We start from the raw sequence: 19789 nt of genomic DNA on the forward strand, positions 1-19789 counted from the left end.
TAATATATGTTTTTGTGTTTTATTGAATAATTATTGGGAGGGTGGGGGAAAATGGTTGATTTTGAACATGCGAAAATTGAATGTGCTCTTATTGTATTATTACTTAAAGCTATTAATATATTGGCCACTTGTCGTACAATAATAATCCAGCCTCTATAGAATCTACAAAATCAGTATTATAACTGAATGGTCTGGATTAGATGTTCTTAGTAATAATTATATGATGTTGAAAAGGACGCCTCAGCCCCACCACTCCACCGCAGAAAAAACGCTCATATTGCGGGAAGCATAGTGTGGTGCTTCATCATTGGCTGTCACTTCTCTTTATTATTAAGTCTATACTTTTACTTATTTTATTTTAATTTAAATACTTATATCATAAATATATTATAATTGTAATAGTTGTATTGCATTTGTTGCTGATATATTAGCTTAGTACTTATCTCAGCCAACCCTGGGGAGTCAGACCCGACATGTTTCGCACGTAAATTGTGCTTTCTCAAGGGCCTCCCTAAAAAAATATATAAAAAGACGGAGTCATAAACGTACAATTGCATATGTTCACCATCTAATAACTACTTATAATCCTAGAATCTCCATTACTCCTAAAAGAAATCTCACCTAGGTTGCCGCCGTCATCCGACTCCAAGACGTTAAAGAGTATAAGATGGCGCCGGCGTCCTCGGAGCTCAGTTTAAATGCTTCCCTCCCTGAAAGTTCACGCCCCCCCAGCAGCTTATTGGTCGAACTCAAAAGAAGTTCATGACACAGAACTCCATTCGATCATGTTGTTTAACCCTCTGGGTTCCACTGTATCTACCTTAAAAATATATCTCTGTTCTTGCTCATTCAACTGTCTCACATCCCCTTCCCCTCCGATGTCACTATTCTTATAAATAATCCGCCATTTCAAGTCCTCCACAGAATGATTAAATTTTTCCCAGTGTTCTACTAAAGGGGCCTGGGCTACTCTGTTTATAATGCGGGACTTGTGCTCATTAAGACGTATCTTAATCTTCCGATTAGTGCGACCAATGTACACCAGATCGCAGGGGCAAACTATTGCATAAACCACCCCCTGCGAATTGCAATCTGTATCCATTCTAGATCTCAGGATCAAATCCCTCCCCGGGACCTGCCAACTATCACCCTGTATGGTGAGAGGGCACCACTGGCACCTGCCACAATTGCCGTGGCGACCCCCCACCATAAGTTGTCTCTTGCCATATCTTTGAAACCCACAGTATTGACCCAATGTCCTTCCCCGAGAGTAGGCTACTAAGGGGAAGTTTGCCAAAGATTTGTGGCCCTGGAGTATATACCAATATTTCCTTAGAATGCCTACCAGGGTCGGAGTTACCCTAGAAAAGGGCAAAATACAGGTAAGTTGGGCATACTCTCCCTGGGGAGTATCTCTCGGTTGTAACAAAAGAAGATCCCTCTGTGCATACCTCGCTCTTATGTATGCCTGTCTGATTGAACTGTCAGGGTAACCCCTCATACGTAGCCTATCACTTAATTTTCTAGCTTCAAGTTTATAAAGAGTAATCGAGGAACAAATCCTGCGAATCCGCAGGAATTGCCCTATAGGCAAATTATATTTTAATTTATACGGATGAAAACTATCGTAATGTAATATGGTGTTCTTTGTCACCGGCTTTCTATAAAGCGACGTAATAATCAAACCCTCACACACCTGTATTGAAATATCTAAAAAATCGATATTAGTTTGATGGCACACCATAGTGAATTGGATGTTATTATCTACGGAGTTCAGATATTGATAGAAAACTTCAAGTTCTTGTCTCGTATTATCCCAAATGAAAAAAATATCATCGAGGAATCGACCCCAAAATAATATCTTGGGGTACCATATAGAGGTATATATCCAATTCTCCTCGAATTTTGCCATAAATAGGGCAGCCACTGAGGGGGCCAACGTGGCCCCCATCGCCACTCCCTGGGTTTGTTGAAAAAACTTTTGTTGATACTGAAAATAGTTTCTCTTTATCACCCAATCAGCCAGTTGTATAAGAAAATCAACAGACATACGATGAGGGGTCATGGCTTGAAGTGTGTGGCGGATAGTACAAAGGGCCTCATCCTGCGGTATCCGAGTGTACAAGGACACTACATCTAGTGTTACTAACCATTTATCAGTCATATCTAATTTCAAATTTGACAAATCCTTCAAAAAATGGGACAAAACTGCTTCCCTAGAGCTGTCAAGGTATGTGCAAAAGTAAACTAGCTTAGCAAAAATGAAAAATATTACTCATCCAATAGAGGGAGAGCACACCAGAGTATGTGGATTTACAAAAAAACGGGGAGAAATAAGCCTCACATTCAAATGCAAAACTTCACAGCAGCAGTCACATACAATGCAATAAGCTGTTGACAATTACGTCATAGGCATAAAAAACCCATCTCCCCCGTCACAAAAGCCACATACCTCAAAATGGGCCAATCCATTATTATGCATAATAAGGAAAAAATGAAAAAATGAAAACTTAGCTGAAAACTTCCAGTCCAACATTGACTTCTCAAAAATGGCCCCACATAAATCCTTGGCACAAATTCACACAATGTCCAGCATCCAACTTAACATCCTGTGTTGAATATCCTCAGCAAAATGCTGACAAGGCACCTTGTTTCACCAACCGACCTGGCTGCGTCAGGGGAATCACAAATCCATCCATGCACAACATGTTCACTGAGGATATAGATGCTGGTAAACTCATTTATGGACAACATTACTTCCGGTTGAAAAAACCTTATTATTCAAAAGAATGCACACCATTCAGTCCTTTGATTCAAGCCCTTTGTCCAAATAGTATCCAATAGAAATATCAATTTCTGCTCCTGCTGACGTAAATGCTTCTTCAAATTTCTCCTCTTTGGAGAGAATGGAATACAATCCAAAACTATGCAATGAAGGTCACTCAAAGAATGGTTAGTACTAACACAACGGTGTGTTAAAGCATACACTTCTTTTTTATGTTCAATGTTGTACCGATGTTGAGAGGTCTAGAAGTGTGCCCCATGTAACACAGTAGGCATGGTATACAAGCACATAGATGACATTCATAGAGACACATGTGTTGAGAAATCTTGATGACACCATTCATCTCCCAGGGATTTCCACCTCATTGCACAATATTCTAAATGAAGTCTCACCAGAGTCTTATACAAGGGCATCATGCACAAAAGTAACCCATTTGAAGAAATTGCCCTCATAAATTTGTGTACGTTCTGAGTATGTGTGACCCTTCCTGCATGCAGCAGTCTCTTCAGCTACCCACTTACAAATCTCGAATATTCGGGCAACTCTTCAAGAGACTGTAGGAATTGTGTGCCTTATCATTCTGGCTGTCTATGGAAAACACAGTTACAGGTGAGGAACACTGCTTTTTCTGTTTATAAATAGGAATGAATCAAGCACTCAAATGGGTGACTCATAAGTTTAGGGCTGATCAATTTTGTATTGTCTTATTCTTTGGAACAATTCACATTGTCAATTTCAAGAGTTATAAGCTCATTGGGACAGATTGACCAGTACTACTTGACCAAAGACATTGTCCTGTGCTGAGGCTTGATCCATACAATAATGTGCAGTAAACATTTACTAAAAGTCTACTCCACCAGCATGAACTCTCCAACTAGAAAACACCCGCAAGCATGTTTACTCTCACTTCTTGCCCAGACTATGGAATAGAATCCCACATACTATCAGATCACTAGTATGAATACCATATATACTCGAATATAAGTCAATCTGAGTACCCTATAAGTAAAGACGAGGTACCCTTTTTCCCCCCCAAAAAAGGAGGAAAAAAGGTTGATTCGAATATAAGACGAGGGTTGGGGGGTGGAGGGAGGGTGTGTGTGTGTTAGAGAATGACACGGTGACAAAATTCATCACCGGTCCCGTCCCTGCGGATAACCGCCGGAAACCATCTTCAGGTCATTCTTTAAGGAGAGAGGGAAGAATCAGAGTATGAATGGCCACAACCACTGACCCGCAAGCTTTGCTTTGAAGAATGCTGGTGTAGAAGGACTGAGGTTGAAATAGACACTAGAAAACGACATGGGATTATTTCCCGCGTTTATCCGCGGGGATGGGGACGGTGATGAATTTTGTCACCGTGTCATTCTCTAGTGTGTGTGTGTAATATTCATGTGCCCTGCCAGAATCTGTGCCCTGCCCCTCTCCTCTTTCCCTCCCCTGCCAGTCTCTGTACTCAGCCCCCTCTCTCCCTGCCAGGTTCCCTGTCCCTCTTACCTCCCTGCCAGGCTCTCCACCCTAATCCCCTTTCTCCCTGCCCTGCCAGGCTCTGCACCCTTTCCACCTCCCTGCCCTGTACCCTATTCCCCCTCTCTCCTGATGACCTGCAGGCCTCCACCAAGCCTGCCGTATGTCCAGCGGGATGACTCAGACAATTTTATTACCTCTTTTCTGCCTCCCCCGTGTACCTTTTTGAATCCCTGGTGGACTAGCAGTGTACCGGGCAGGAGCATGCTTTCCATGCTCCTGCCTCACGCTGAGCCCCTCCCAGAATTGCTGCTTTGAGTTCTCACAGCCCAGCCCTGAGCCACTCCCTGAATAGATCATACAAGAACTGGTGGCAGCCATTCAGGGAGCAGCTTAGGGCCGGGCAGGAATGCAAAAATCTCGCTCCTGCCTGGTACACCACTGGGCCTTGAAAACTCGAGGCAGCCATTCAGGGAGGGGCGCAGGGCAGGAGTGTGGAAAGCTCGCTCCTGCCCAATACACTGCTGGACCACCAGTGATTCAAAAAGGTACATGGGGGGAGGCGGGAGGGAGGTAAAAATAATTGTCAGAATCCGCCAGGACAGGAGACAGAAGGAATCCCTCCTGTCCCGGCCCACCAGGTCATACGGCAGGCTGGCGGAGGCCTGCAACAAGGGGGGCAGGTGGATGCTTGTAGGGGGGCAGGTGGATGTTGATCTGAATATAAGACGAGACCCTCATTCTTGGGCCATTTTATGGCCCAAACATCTTGTCTTATATTCGAGTATACATGGTACTCAACTTCAGGAAGGCGGTTAAAATCGATCTTTTTATCTAGAAACGTCCTCAAAGACTCCTCCTTTCTCTAAATCAATGCTAAGCCAGACTCTCCAGATTGTGAGAAATTGCCCAAACTGTCCTGTACTGTATATAGTCCTAATACCTATGCTAATTTTGCAAGTAATTGTTAAAAAAGTACTACTGTAAACATCCCAAACACCTGTGTCCTGTGTATGAAACTGTGTCACTACTATAAGAATTCTGTATTCACTCTATTGTTTCTATTAGATGTTTCTATACCTTCTTTCTTTCACTGTATGCTTCTAGACTTCACTCCCTGGACCCTTCTTATCGCCAACTGTTATGTATGTAAACTTGTAACCCATTCTGGGCTCTTCTATGCGGATGGGCTAGAAAATTGGATAAGTAAATAAGAGAGAGCCATGTTTTGCAGATGTTGGGCTATTTTTAGTCTATACATTATTTATTTTCTATCCTGTGGGTCACTTGTGACTGTATACACCCTTTGTGGATTGTTTTTATGATTATTGTTTTTAAGTTATTTAGACGCTTATTAAACTATAAACTGGTGCATCCAATCTTCTGTTCCACAATCTTTTTGTTATTTTGCTGCTTCATTTCCTTTGTGGAACCTTTTGGTGCTAGTTGGATTTTGTTTTATTCCATTTCCTCAGCCATTGAATCCCCTTCTACAATGCCACCACCATGTCGGTGTATGCATGGCGGAATGTGCTATATTGCTGAAGATGACCTCCCAAGATGCAAGTAAGTCAGTCTGCTCCAGTATCTCATAAGAACTGAAGTTCTTTTCCAGTGGGCAATATCCAGAACAATGACCATCACATAAAGAATAAATGAATGACTGAAACCCATGTTAACATCTTTTGACTTTAGAATAGTGGTACAGGGGCTGATTTTGCCGAAATTAGATTATTGTAACTCACTATACCTTAGTTTGACAGAAGTAAAGAACAAGGCACTGCAGTTGTTAATGAATTCAGCGGCAAGACTAATTACGGATACACCTAGAATGGTGCACATCTCACCAGTCTTGAAACAACTTCATTGGCTACCAATTAAGCAGAGAATTCAGTACAAAGTTGTGACCTTGATCCACCAGGTTCTGTACAGATTGGCACCAGCTTGGTTTGGTGCATTGTGGGAGATTAAAGACTTGGCAGGATATTGAGATCTGAGGGAGCTATGAGACTCAGGGCCTCTTCTATTAAACTGTGCTAGCAGTTTCTAGCGTGGGGAGCCGCGCTGAATGGCCGCCACTGCTCCCGACATGCAGCTCCTGATTGGTGAGGCCCGACTTTAGTGCAGGAAGAGGCAGTTGGAGCATACGGCAAGTGATTTCCTTCACTCACCGGCGCTCCAGCTGCTCTCCCCTGCCTCTCCCGCTGCCCTCTCCAGTCTCCCCCATGAAAAATCGTATTTGCGGTTTTTCAAGATTCGCGGGGGTTCCTAGAACGGAACCCCCCTCCCAAATATCGGGGGAGTACTGTACAGTAAAGTACCTATAGAGCTGGAAGATCCAGGGCTATTTTGAAAACTGCTACCTTAAAAGTTATAGGATTCATTTACTGATGAGTGTGAACCACATTCTATAATAATAGATACATGTTGTGTTTTATTCGCAGGTGTCTTTATGGTTACACTGGAAACTATTGTGAAATAGGGTTCTCGGGAGGTGTGTCCGGAGGAACAGGTAAGCTTTAAAGTGTGTTTATTAAAAGATTGGGCTGTAGTACCTCTGCATGATTTTGAATATATTTATAATTCACTATTATTAGCCTAAAATGTGTTCCATCTCTATTCTGGCCCTAACAGCAGCAGTTGCAGCCTTGCTGACTATTATCCTCATATTAATAATTGGAGCCTTGGTAGCTGGAGGTTTTTTTAACTACAGACGTACCGGTTCTTTTATGCCATCGCTTCCCAAGTTTCCAAAGTAAGTTTCACATAAACTGCATAGAACTTCACGGTCCTGCAGTAAATAAACTGTTATTATTATTATAAGTAAGGATAATGGGTAACACATTCATTAAAATTTTTGTGAAATCTGATGCAGCCTGATGCATTTTATAAGACGGAATCAGTATTTTATTTTTATATTTTGTGCTTGCCTTATTGCACTAACACTCAAGGTAAGGCACAATTTGTCAAAACTGCAATTCTAAATCAATATTTCAAGGCAACAAATTACATTTTAATAAAGAAGTGTGAACTGTAATATAACAATTTTAGCACAATTAAATCAACAATCTAAAAAACTCCATAGCAACACTAATGATACAAAAATTAATAACTGCAATTAAATTCAATAATTTTATCAAAGAGGAACCCATGGACATGTGGGAAGTAATTTCATAACAGATCTTCTAGGTAGGGAGGCCAAGTAGGTGCCTATTTTGGGGCTGTTTGATAAAGACATGTAAGTGCTTAAGGGGCTCATTTTCAAAAACAAAAAATATCCAAAAAGTGGCATAAAGGACCAGATGGATGTTTTTTCTCTCCAAGCCGTTCTAATTTGCTATTTTTGGAACCCATTTTTTAGATGGATTTCTTTGCTCTTTGTCTGCAGTGCATCTAAATCTCAAGGGGCCATGTTAGAGGTGTGGTCTGGGCAGGACCAGGGCAGGCTTATGAATTGGATGTTTTTCTGTAATAATCAAACATTTTAGAATACAACCAGGGCACAATTTGGACATTTGGGGTAGACCTGTTTTAACAGTGAATAAGTACCAAAAAGGTGCCCAAACTGACCAGGTGATCATTGGAGGGATGTAAGTATGACCCTCCACACTCCCCCAGTGGTCACTGACCCCCTCCTACTCCCAAAGATGTGAATGAAACAGTACATCCCTGACTGTATGTCAACTTCAGATGTTTTGGCTAGTCTTATTAGAGCAGCCAAATTCCAGATAGATTAAAAGTATGAAGATAAAGGACCACAGGCAAAATCTTGTTAACCTAAGTACTTTGCCAGTTAGGTAATTTTAATTATCTACTTGCATTTACTTTGAAATTAAAGCAAGAAAGAAGGAAAAGATCAATTTGATTGTGCATTTATTGTTTATACTAGTGTTAAAGCCCGTTACATTAATCGGTGCTAGAAAGCAGCCCCCTTTCCCTCTCCCCCTCCAGTTCCTCACTGACTGTCTCTCCATGCCCCCCTTCTGCCTTCCCCCCCAAGCAAAGCTATCTGCATCCCAGCATACCCATCCCCCAAAGCAGCCCCCTTTCCCTCTCCCCCTCCAGTTCCTCCATGACTGTCTCTCCGTGGCCCCCTTCTGTCTCCCCTCCCCCAAGCAAAGCTGTCTGCCTCTCAGCACACCCCTCTCCCACAGCTGGTCCCTTTCCCTATACACCTCCAGTTCCTCCCTAACTGTCTCTCCATGGCTCCCCTTCTGTCTTCTCCCTCAAGCAAAGCTGTTTTCCTCCCAGCACACCCCTCCCCCACAGCAGGCCCCTTTCCCTCTCCCCCTCCAGTTCCTCCCTGACTGTGTCTCCGTGGCCCCATTCTGTCTCCCCTCCCCCAAGCAAAGCTGTCTACCTCCCAGCTCACCCCTCCCCCACAGCAGGCCCTTTTCCCTCTCCCCCTTCAGTTCCTCCCTGACTGTCTCTCTGTGGCCCCCCTTCTGTCTCCCCCCCCCAGCAAAGCTGTCTGCCTCTCAGCACACCCCTACCCCAAAGCAGCCTCCTTTCCCTCTCCCCCTCCCGCCCCTTTGAAAATTTTTACCTGCATGGGACACCTGCAGCACCGGCACCATACCCTCCAGCCGTTCCTCTGAGCGAAACTGCCACCACCGCTCAAACTCCTTCACGCGCCGCCCGCCTACACGCTGTTGAGGCTGCCGCGCACCGTCCCTGTGGTCTGGCCGGCTCCCTTAGTCCCTTGCCATCCCCCTTCCCTTCCCTTCCCGCAGTCCCGACAAACATGCAGACTCCAGCAGCGGCCACAGCACTCTAAACACACTGCTTTGCGGCCTTCTACTGCCCTGATTTGCTCTGCCCAACACGGCAGAGCAAATCAGGGCAGTAGAAGACCGCGAAGCAGCATGTTTAGAGTGCTGCGGCTGCTGCTGGAGTCTACACGTTTGTTGGGACCACGGGAAGGGAAGAGAGGTGGCAGCAAGGGATAAGGGAGCCGTCCAGACCGCGGGAAGGGAGGGTTGGATGGGAGGTTCAGACCGCAGTGGGAGGGTTGGATGGGAAGCTGAACGGGGGTTCGGGTGTGCCAGGGAGGGGGGGCGAAGACGCCGCCAACGAAGACGAACTGTCTTACAGAGAGGGGAAAAAACCCTAAGCGCGCATGCGCACTCCTGCAGCCACAGACCTACAGATCATGGAAGCACGCAGTTAAGAGTGCGCATGCGCGGCTAGGGTTTTATTATATAGGATAGGATAAGTGCTTTCTGATATTAAAAATAGGAATGTGAACTGTTCTATAATTTACTATTTTGTGTTCTTTTCTAGCTTAAGTAGTTTTGTAAAGTCCAGTGAAAATGGCAATGGGGTGACTTTCAGGTCTGGTGCTGATGTTAGTATGGACATTGGTGTGTCTGGTTTTGGAGCCGATTCTGCTATTGACAGAGCAATGCAGCTGGTAAGCTAGTGTCATTCTTAAAAGGGTATCACAGACACAGAATAATCAAATAAGTTCACAAAGTAACAGCTGAAACCCTATCCCTGATCATCTAATCCTCTCCTCCTCCCAACAAGCAAGAGCTCCCGACAGGCGAGTGTGCTCCTTATTTGGCAGCCTGGCCCCTGGTAGTAGATGTTAACTGATTCCATTTTGAATCTGTTGACCAATGGAAATTGGTTCTGCCACTCAACTAGACCTCAGGGAGACCCGAAGTAAGAGCCATGAGTGGGATCAGAGAATGATGAGCTCTTACCTGTTGGGGAGAGGAAAGAGTAATTGGTGGATGTGGTCTGTGGCTGTTGCAACAGTAAGGATCAAGGAGGAGGGAAAATTATGGAATGTGGAGTGCAGTTGGAGTTGAGCAACTTGCATCTGCTGATTTATTGGCATTTACAGATAACTTGGAGCAGATACAAAACTGACCTGGAAAAGTTTTGATATACACATAGGTCCTGATTCTGTATAGGATGCCCAGTCTCAGCAGCTGCCTAAGTGGCTTTGAGAAACACACATGGGTGTCCTATATAGAATTGTGTCTGTCCTGATGGCATCCCTCCTGCCAGAAAACGCCCACCCCCCTTGAAGATCACCGGCAGAAAGGATGCCCAGTCCAAATTGAAATCTTAGGCCTCTCCCAGTGCATCCCAAAATGCACAGTGAATGGGGGGGGCCTAAGATTCTGGTTGGCCCAGGTGCCTAAAGCCCCTCCTATGGGAGGGGCCTTAAGCACCTGGCCAATCAGGGCTCAAGGCCCCTCTCCGGGGCATCCCACATGCAGGCCAGCTGGCTGGAGGCAGGAAGGATGCCATCATTTTAAGGTAGGGAGGGTTCTGGGGAGGCTGGGGGCCAGAAGGGCTGATGGGGTCTGGGGGGTTGGGCAAGTATGATGGGGAAGCCCTTGATGTTCAGGGAATGGGGTGTTCTAGCAGGAGAGACTGGACATCCCTCCTGCCGGCAATCTTTGGGGGTGGGAGGGTGTGATCTGGCAGGAGGGACTGGGCATCCCTCTTGTCGGTGATCTAGGGGGTGGATGGGTGGCTGTGGCTGTTGAATATCGTGGCAGGGAGATCCCTTGCCACGATAAGCTCAGCGGCCATGTCTGCTTATAATGTAGGTCAGCATTGTGATGGCCTACATTGCACACATCTACCACAAGCCTAGGGAGGCACGTAGAGCTGCCTTGGCTGTCTAAAACTACTTCCAGGCCAAGGCATGCCCATGCCTAGCCTTAGGTGGGCCTACGCGCCTCCCTAGGCTCCCGGAGGCACCTACAATATAGACAGCCTGCCTCAGGAGGTTTTTCTTTAGAAACATGCATCCTAATTGGCTGGTTAGGCAGCAGTTGGCCGCCTACAATCGGGACGCCATTTATAGAATTTGGCCCAAGTGCTATTCTATAAAGAGTGTGCGGCGCAACTTGCCCTTTATAGAATACAAGTTTAGCGCAGATCTTTCCAGCACGTACAATTGTGTGCCATTTACCGAATATGGCCCATAGTGTTTGCCTGCTGTTATTTTCTGTTTTCCTTTCTCTGTTGCCTGTTCAAGTTCCAGCAATTTAAATAAAAGCACTTAAGTTGTTGTCTCCCATTGTCAACCACATATATCCTTGTGAATATTTGGCCCTATAGGTGCAGGGGCCTCGCGTCCTGTCTTGCTTCTTTGACTTCTTGCTTATCACCTTTCCCAAAACAGAGGCACTATACTGTTGATGTGTTGTTTAATTAGTATTTTCTAACAAAACTGCACAAACAGCCTCAAGAATGGGGACAAAAATGACTTTAATGTGTGCGACCTGATTGACACAGACAGTGTTTTGGCATGAAGCCTGCTTCAGGGGGTCTATGAAATACACTGCCCCTTCCTGTCTCAATGAGCTGAAAGGTAACAAAGTCTCATTTAACTTAATAACTAGTTTTCAATGATTATTGCTGAGACACTTTTGCAAGAAGCTGCTGTGTGTGGATTGTCAGGTCACACACATTAAAATTATCTTTGTCTCCATTCTTGAGGCAGTTTGTGCTATTTTGTTGGTTTATATTGGTTTCTTTACACTTTTATGACCATTTTCTTGTTTGGTTGTGGATATTTAGGGCTCCTTTTATCAAGCCGCGCTAGCGGTTTAACGCAAGTAATAGCGCCTGCTAAACCGCCGGCCGCGCTAGCCTCTATCACCTCCTCTTAAGCAGGTCGTAGTTTTTGGCCAGTGCAGGGGTTAACGCGTGATGAAAAGTCGCGTGGCTTGATAAAAGGAGCCCTTAGTATCTTCAATATTACATTTAACAGGCTTTTACCATAAATTTATGCACATACAGTGTGATCTGAAAAAAAAAACCACACCAAAATGTTTTGTCATGTCTTCCACAGAACTCGGCCGATTCTTATGAAATTTAATGCATTGTGCCCTGAATGAAATTGGTGTAAAATGTTGTAAATATGCGCAGAAGCAGATGATAGTTAGAACAGTCTCTATCAAAATGGTTTTCACTGCACAAGACCGAATTCTTATAAAGAACTTGGTACTGCTAAAAGGTTACAGCAGTTGACAATTGTTGAAAGAGTTTCCACAGAAGGGTTGGTACAAAAACGTCTCTGACGTGCTACGACGCAAGATCTGAGCAATGGGTACTGTGACTAGTAAGCTAGGCAGTGGATGACCATGCTCAATTCGCACACAAGAGCACATTGATGTTGTATGTGATCTTGTACTGAGCCAGGCGGATGTACCGCAAACACACTGAACAACTTGACAAATAACAAGAAAAACAGGAATAAGCCAGACAACTGTGGTTAGGATAATTCATGATGATCTGAAATTAAAGTGTTTTAGAAAGCATTGTGCCTAAGAGTTAGCTTTACACAACAAAGATACATGCCTAAAACGGTGCAAGCAGCTTTTGACCAAGTACCCGGAGTACAGTGTTGGCTTCATCTGGTTTACAGATGAAAAGATATTTACAGTAGCTCCACTGATTAACATATGGAATGATCTCATCTTCATGCCTTCAACAACACTGAAGCATGAGGTTAATGCCAAATGCCTACTATGGAACCACCTGACCTTCAGCCAATCAGTCATGGTCTCAGTTGCAATCTCAAAACTCAGATTCACAGATCTGTTCTTCATTGATCCTGGGATTAAGATCAATGGCATATACTACCGGGACGTCCTCTTGACACAGAAGCTGTTGCCAATGATCCATCACATTGTCCTTCCAACAGGACAATGCCCCAGCACATGGGGCAGCGGACACCGTAGAACTGCTACATCGGGAGACCCCAGACTTCATTGGTCCAGACCTCTGGCCTGTGAATTCACCAGACCTAAACCCAGTTGACTACCAGATCTGGGGGCTGATACAGGAATGCATCTACCAGACAGTGATATCTGACATCGAAGATCTTAAACCGCACCTCATCTCTGTTTGGGCTGAGCTGAAGCAGAGCATCATTGACAAGTCCATAAATCAGTGGCAATCAAGGCTGAGGGTGCGCCTTTGTGCAAAGGGAGCGCACTTTGAACATCTGCTTAATTGAAACATTACTTTTTGACTTTACATTTTTCTGCAAGATACACCATAATACTTTTTGATGTGTTTTTATTCAGTTCACAATTCATTTTCAGAAGGTAGTATTGTGGTGTGGTGGGAAATATTTACCAAATTTTACATCAACTTCATTCAGGACACGACACACTAGATTTTATAAAAATTGGCTGAGTTTTGTGGAAGATATGACAAAAAACCATTTTGGAGTGTTTTTTTTGGTGGGGTTCCCAGTGTATATTTAATTCATAACCTTTTTTTAACCCCTAATTGTGATTTACATGTACGAATATCAGCATTTCTTGTACATGTGCATTTGGACACACATTGAAAATCCAATTTTAGAATGTTGGTATATACATGTGTACAGTTGCACTACGTGCATATAGCAAATGGATGGGGCTTGGGCAGGACCAAAATCTGAATGTGTGTTCCCCATTTCAGAAAGGGAATCAATGTGAATGCCTTGATTTATCAGCTTTGGGATTTACAGCTGCTCCCAGACATATAACTTGTTTTTTTAAGTGCTCATTTTGGACAGCCTTATACAGGAAGGACTTCCAATTGTTCCCCCCCCCCTCAGAATTAAAAGTACCCAAAGATTGCAGACTCCCTACTAATTGAGGAGAATTTACGCCTGTAGGATTCTAAAATGGAAGACATACAATGGTCTGCACTTATAGGTGTAAGTTGCCAAGTTTCTTCCGTTGATGCTTTCTGTGTTGATACGTAGTTGTAAATAGATGCTCCCACCACACAGTGCTTTAATATAAATGTGCCTTTCTGCAAATCCTATTCAAAACTACTACCAGAACTGTACATGTCCTGACCTGGATATATCAATTCTGATTTCTACATTCAATCTAATATGGGCATTTAAAGCTACAGTTACAAAATTATCGTTCCTTATAGCGTTAACATTCAGTTATCCACTCTTGTTTACAGGAGTGAATTCATTAGAGTTTTGTCCTTGGCTCCCTAAATTGAAATGTGAACTGAGGTTAGATATGACATCTTTGCTTATCTTTGTTGTATTTGAAGGCATTTGAACTGAAGCAAGAAATTCTACCTAGAAGTAATAGGGCTTATGTTCCCAGGCATGAGTATTCACTTCCCAAATCTGCAAAAATCGTCACTACCAGAATAATCATGTCCACCTGCCATGTCCTGAAAATTTAGTGTGGACACCACAAACATATATGTATACACACAGGATAGGCAAAGTGATTTCATAAGCCTTGATCTTTCCCTTCAGAAAGTAGGTCAGATTTTGAAAAGTTAAGAACATCTTATCTAAATATAATCTAATTCTTTTTTGTTTTTGCAGAATGAAAATTTTGCAGAAGATCCAGGAAAAAAGCCCATTACATTTGAAAACCCAATGTATGCAACCATGGTTCAAAGTACAGATAGTGCTGTAAATCTTGAACGGCCGACACATGTAAGCCATGAACTGCCAAAATGTGGTTAATTATTTCCTCTTTTTGCCTTCTTTCATTTCTCCATTCCTTTCATGCTTCCTCTGCTTTTCACCCACTGTTATTTCTGCTCACTGTTCTCCCTTATCACTGCTCTCGTTGTAGCAGTCTCTCTCTCTGATAAGGCACTATCTCAGTGGTCTAGATGAATAACTCCATAAATGTGCACATATTCTAAACTGCTTTTAAAAATATATCTGATGGAAGATGCAAAGTATGTAGAACCAATACATCTGTATGTGCTCACATCTGCTGCTTCTTGTCCTCCAGTAAGTTATATCAAATCAAAGACCAAATATTCAGTGTCTTAATTCAGTATTGCATTTGTATTTTGCTAAACCAGCAAATAATACAAAGAAATAATTAAAATAAAGTTCTGCTAATGACTTGCATCCAAAATCTAACTCCAAAAGTCAAATGATCCTGTTTTAATTTTCCCCCCCCCCAAATAGTCATGCATTAAATCCCTAGCAAGAAAATCCAAGCCTGGAGCAGTCCCTTGTAAAAATGCATGCCTCAATAAATTGGCTAGTCTTTCAAGTACCACGAGCCATTTTGCCATTTTTGCCATTACAAACTAACATGACTACCCGTCTTGAAATGTATTCAGAATTAATTATGGTGAGTGTACTCATAGAAGTTGCATTAGGAGGAAATTCTATAAATGGCTCCTAACATTAGGAACCAAAACACTAACCCCCCTCTTCTATTAAACTGCGCTAGCAGTTTTTAGCGCAGAGAGCCACACTGAATGGCCTACGCTGCTCCCGACGCTCATAGGAGCTCTATGAGGGTCGGGAGCAGCGCGAGCCATTCTGCGTGGCTCCCTGCACTAAAAAACTGCTAGCGCAGTTTATTAGAAGAGGCCCTAAGGCCCTCTTTTACTAAGCTTTTACTAAACAGTGTTAGAGGTCAAGTGCGCTAAATGCTCGGAGCAGCGTATGAGCATTTAGCACCCCAGGCTTCAGCAGAAACCTCTACCACAGCTTAGTAAAATGGGGGGGGGGGGGGAGAGGAGGGTAATATTCTATAACAGCAGAGTTGAGCATCATATCTGTTTTAGAGTATTAATGTTAGTCTGCAGGTATGTGCCAAACTTTAGACGTGACCACATATGTATGTCTATGGCTGAAGAAAATTCTTCCAATTATTCTATAAAGCGGGTGCTAAAATAGTCATAACATCCATGATCAGTCCATGCACCTCCCGTGAGAACGCCTCCTTTGCAGTTACGCACTAGAACACTTAGGAGTCCATTTACTAAGCTATGGGAAACAAGTGGTCTTAGCATGCCCTTATGTTGGTGTTTCCTGCATGCTAAGGCCATTTCTACCAGAACTGGAAAATGGCCATTTTTCCATTTTCCCCATTAATGACCATGCACTAATGTTGCCATTAGCATGCAACTATCACTTGCAGCATAGTCCATCAAAAAGTCCTTTTTTAAAAAAAATCTTTATTTTCTAAAGTTAACAAAAATGCAGTACAGTATCTATACAAATAATATTAATCATATATGCATTTATATCCTATGGCTGCATTAGCGTTTAATGCATGCTAATATTTAGCATGCGCTAAATCGGCTAGTGTGCCTTAGTAAAAGGAGCCCTGCTTTTGTAGCATTTTGTGAGGCATGAGTAAACAATTGGGGTGTATTCAGGGACAGAAAGGTGTTATGATGGTCCCGTGCATGATCTCTAAGCGGCTCTAAGAGGTATGGAGGGGCATAATCAAAAAATACGTCTAAGTCTGTTTTGGGCCTAAGTCGCTAGTCGCCCAAAGTTGAACATGTCAAAAGTCCATTCTCGAAAAATACGTCTAAAATATTTCTTTTTTCGAGAATCGTCTACTTCTACGTCCAGCCGTTTGATTGTCCAGACTGCTAAGTCATTTATCTTTGTACCCCATTCTCATCCAAAAATTTGTCCAAGTCAAAAACGCCTAGAAAAAGACCTTTTGGATGTGGGTGGGGTCAGCAAAGTAATGGACTGGATACCCAGACATGGCAACAGAGTAGTGGAGCACCTTACAGAGCACTGCTGTGAACTTCACAAAAAGGGTGCCACATAAACATCTCACCACAACTCCCTTGTAGGTTATGGTGAGCCCCCCAAAACACCCCCAAAACCTACTAGACCCACATGTCTACCACCCTATTAGCCCTTATGGCTGCAGGTGGCACCTATATGGCAGTACAATAGGGTTTGGGGGAGGTTTTGGGGGGTGCACATGTTTCACCATGAAAGCAGTGGTTAGAATAGCTTATGGGCCTAGGTCCTCCTCTCTATGGTTCACTAGCTCACTCCCCAGACTACTTAAGCCACCTCTGTGCAGCTCTACTAGGCTTTGCTATGCAAGGTACTGATGTTCTGGAGGCAGGTATTTACATTTTTATTCTGATTTTTATGGTATTGTGGGAGGTCAGTGATCACTCGGGGAGTGTGTGGGTGTCTGTACTTTGTGTCTGCAGTGGTTATCTGGTCAATTTGGATACCTTTGGGGCACTTAGACCTGTTTTTAGATCACCTAAGTCACTATGTACAAGTTCCGTCTAGATAGCCTCATTAAACTTTCAGTTATACTTGCAGTACAACTAAGTCTAGGTCAGCCCACGTCCCTCACCACTCCTCCTAAAATGCCTGTTTCAGTTCTGGGCTTACAGTGGCACTGAAAAGGCCTAAGCTGTTTTCAGAGGCACTGAAAAGGCCTAAGCTGTTTTCAGATAAGTCTAAAACCCGTTTCGATTGTCGGCACTTGGACGACCTGTCTTTTTGATCGTCCAAGTGCCTATTTAGGTGGGATTTTAGACGTGTTTCCATATCGATTATGAGCCCCATAGGATTTTTTAAAAATTGATTTACTCCCTGATTAGGTTAGCCATTAGCATGCAGCCATTAAAAAAAAAAAAAAATTAGCGCATGAACACTTACACCTATTTTGTAGGCAATAAGGCCTGATTCTCAAAAGGGCACCTAAGTTAGACTCTGCTAGGTGCCTAGATCAGTGGCGCTTAGCGAAATTTGCGTAGAAGTTAATTTTTTTAAATTGAGCTTAATTGGCGTTTTAATTGAAAATGTCATTAAAACTCAATTTAAAAATGCTTAAACAAACATTAAAGTTCTGCGTGAGTTTCAGTTAAGCGTCACTAGGTACATGGTGACGTCGTAACTCAGGTGCCTAACTGCACCTAATGATGCCTAACTGAAACGTAGGCATAGGCATGGTTTTAGTTAGGCACCTAACTTAGGTACAGGTAGGCGCCTGTATTGTAAACCAGAATAATCCTGGTTTACACCTACATTGTAGGCACTTATGGTGTTTTAACTCAAATTTAGGTGCCGCTAGGCGTGATTCTATAAATGGCGCCTAGATTTGATTCACTTGCGGTAGACTCCCATTTTTTATAGGTGCCTACGATCTAGGTGCCATTTATAGAATCTGACCCTAAGGGCTCACACACTAATCCTGTGCTAATCAGTAATCGCACGGTAATGTAGATGCGCTAACTGATCAGCGCCAAAATGCTCATTCTTCTCTCCACAAAGACGCCCCCTCCATGCAAAAAAGAAGAAAAATATATTTTAGCACATGTTTTGTATGCATTGATTAGGAACTTACCGCAGGAAGCCTGACCGCGTCCTGAGGTAAGCCCTTTAGGTTGTGATAAGCACGCGCTAACATTCATTGCAGCTTAGTAAAAGGGCCTTTTAGGCACCAAGTTATGTACTATGGAGTGTCTAAGTACACTGTAATGTCTTTCTACCATTTCAGTCCCATTTTTAACTCCTGTTGCCATTCCAAAAGATTGGTGCACTATAGAGAATTCTCTTCTAACTGGATAAAGATATACATCTGAGTATCATGTGCTAGTAATATGGCTTGTTAATAAGACGTTAAAGATCTGTATAATGTTGCTTTGGAGAAATAGATTATAATCAATTCTTACATAAGGATAGCTTGAAAGCTTTTAATGGAGAAATAGATGGATTGGATGGCTCAGTGGATTGACATAAGTGTACACATTCTTTCACTTCTATGTCACCATTTTAAATTTGATTCAGTTCAGCGACAACTCAAAGCAATTAGTGCCAGTTACCATCAGAAAATTGCTTGATGGCCTGTGTGCCAGGAATTGATGGTTACAGTTCACTTGCCAGTGGGCAGGCTCTCATATTGCTGAAAGAAAGCTTCCTAGTTTGGCACCAGTTGTCACCATTGTGGATAACCTATGCTGAATACTCTGGGTGGCTCCCGACGCTCATAGGAACTCTATGAGCATCGGGAGCAGCACGGAGCATTCAGCATGGCTCCCTGCACTAATAACCGCTATTGCGGTTTAGTAAAAGTGTGTGTGTGGTATATGCTTAATTTAATTTTTAATTTATCTTGGATTGTTAATACTTGGATAACTGAATAGAGCTTTGTGTTTTTAGTCTAGGGGCATGGGGGAGAATTTTGAGAATCCAATCTATGATCATGTTACATCGTCTACACTTGCACAGTCTTCTCCTGATACAGAAACTCTCCAGGTAAGAAGTGATCACATTTTAAAAACAGAGAGGACAATATTTAAAATTTTTGTGTAGGTAACTTTGGGAGTTATCCAGATAAATCTTCCTGTTTTAGTTTCAAGTTTTATTTTGATTTGATGAATCGCTTATTCAAATTTGCTAAGCGAGTTACAATAAAAAAAGGTAAACATACATTTAGACATACTATTTAAAATTTAAAAATGATGGGTTGACCGACAGACTTACAAACTAATCGATACACAAGGGATGGAGGAATGAAGTTACAATTCAGTGTTTTAAAGTAGAAAAAAGAACCATAGATGGAAAAAACATTAGGGAGGGAGTAGTATAAACCTGGAGGGTAACTACTTTAAGATTTAAGTATAATTTAAAGATTAAAAGCATCTTTAAAAAGAAAACTTTTAAAGTTATTTTTAAAACGACTAAGATCATTTTCCTCTCTTATATATTGAGGCAAAGTGTTCCAAAGTTGCGGGGCCATCACCGAAAACATATCATGTCTTCGAGTTCCGATAACTTTCAAGGAG

General features: G+C 42.9%; 1 protein-coding gene across 3 annotated transcripts in view; it reads left to right on the plus strand.

The window, feature by feature from the left end:
* LRP2 (LDL receptor related protein 2) overlaps positions 1–19789 on the plus strand; it is a 442478-nt gene that overhangs the window by 411089 nt on the left and 11600 nt on the right. For 2 of the 3 annotated variants that reach the window (XM_033945765.1, XM_033945768.1), the window contains 6 exons: positions 5728–5818; positions 6697–6764; positions 6887–7007; positions 9536–9665; positions 14580–14693; positions 19164–19259. In XM_033945765.1, coding sequence (XP_033801656.1) covers positions 5728–5818; positions 6697–6764; positions 6887–7007; positions 9536–9665; positions 14580–14693; positions 19164–19259 — 620 coding nt within the window. The remainder of the gene's footprint in view (positions 1–5727; positions 5819–6696; positions 6765–6886; positions 7008–9535; positions 9666–14579; positions 14694–19163; positions 19260–19789) is intronic. The other variant, XM_033945766.1, reaches the window with a different exon arrangement.

The sequence above is a fragment of the Geotrypetes seraphini genome, chromosome 5 (assembly GCF_902459505.1).
Source record: "Geotrypetes seraphini chromosome 5, aGeoSer1.1, whole genome shotgun sequence".
Classification (NCBI taxonomy): Eukaryota; Metazoa; Chordata; class Amphibia; order Gymnophiona; family Dermophiidae; genus Geotrypetes; species Geotrypetes seraphini.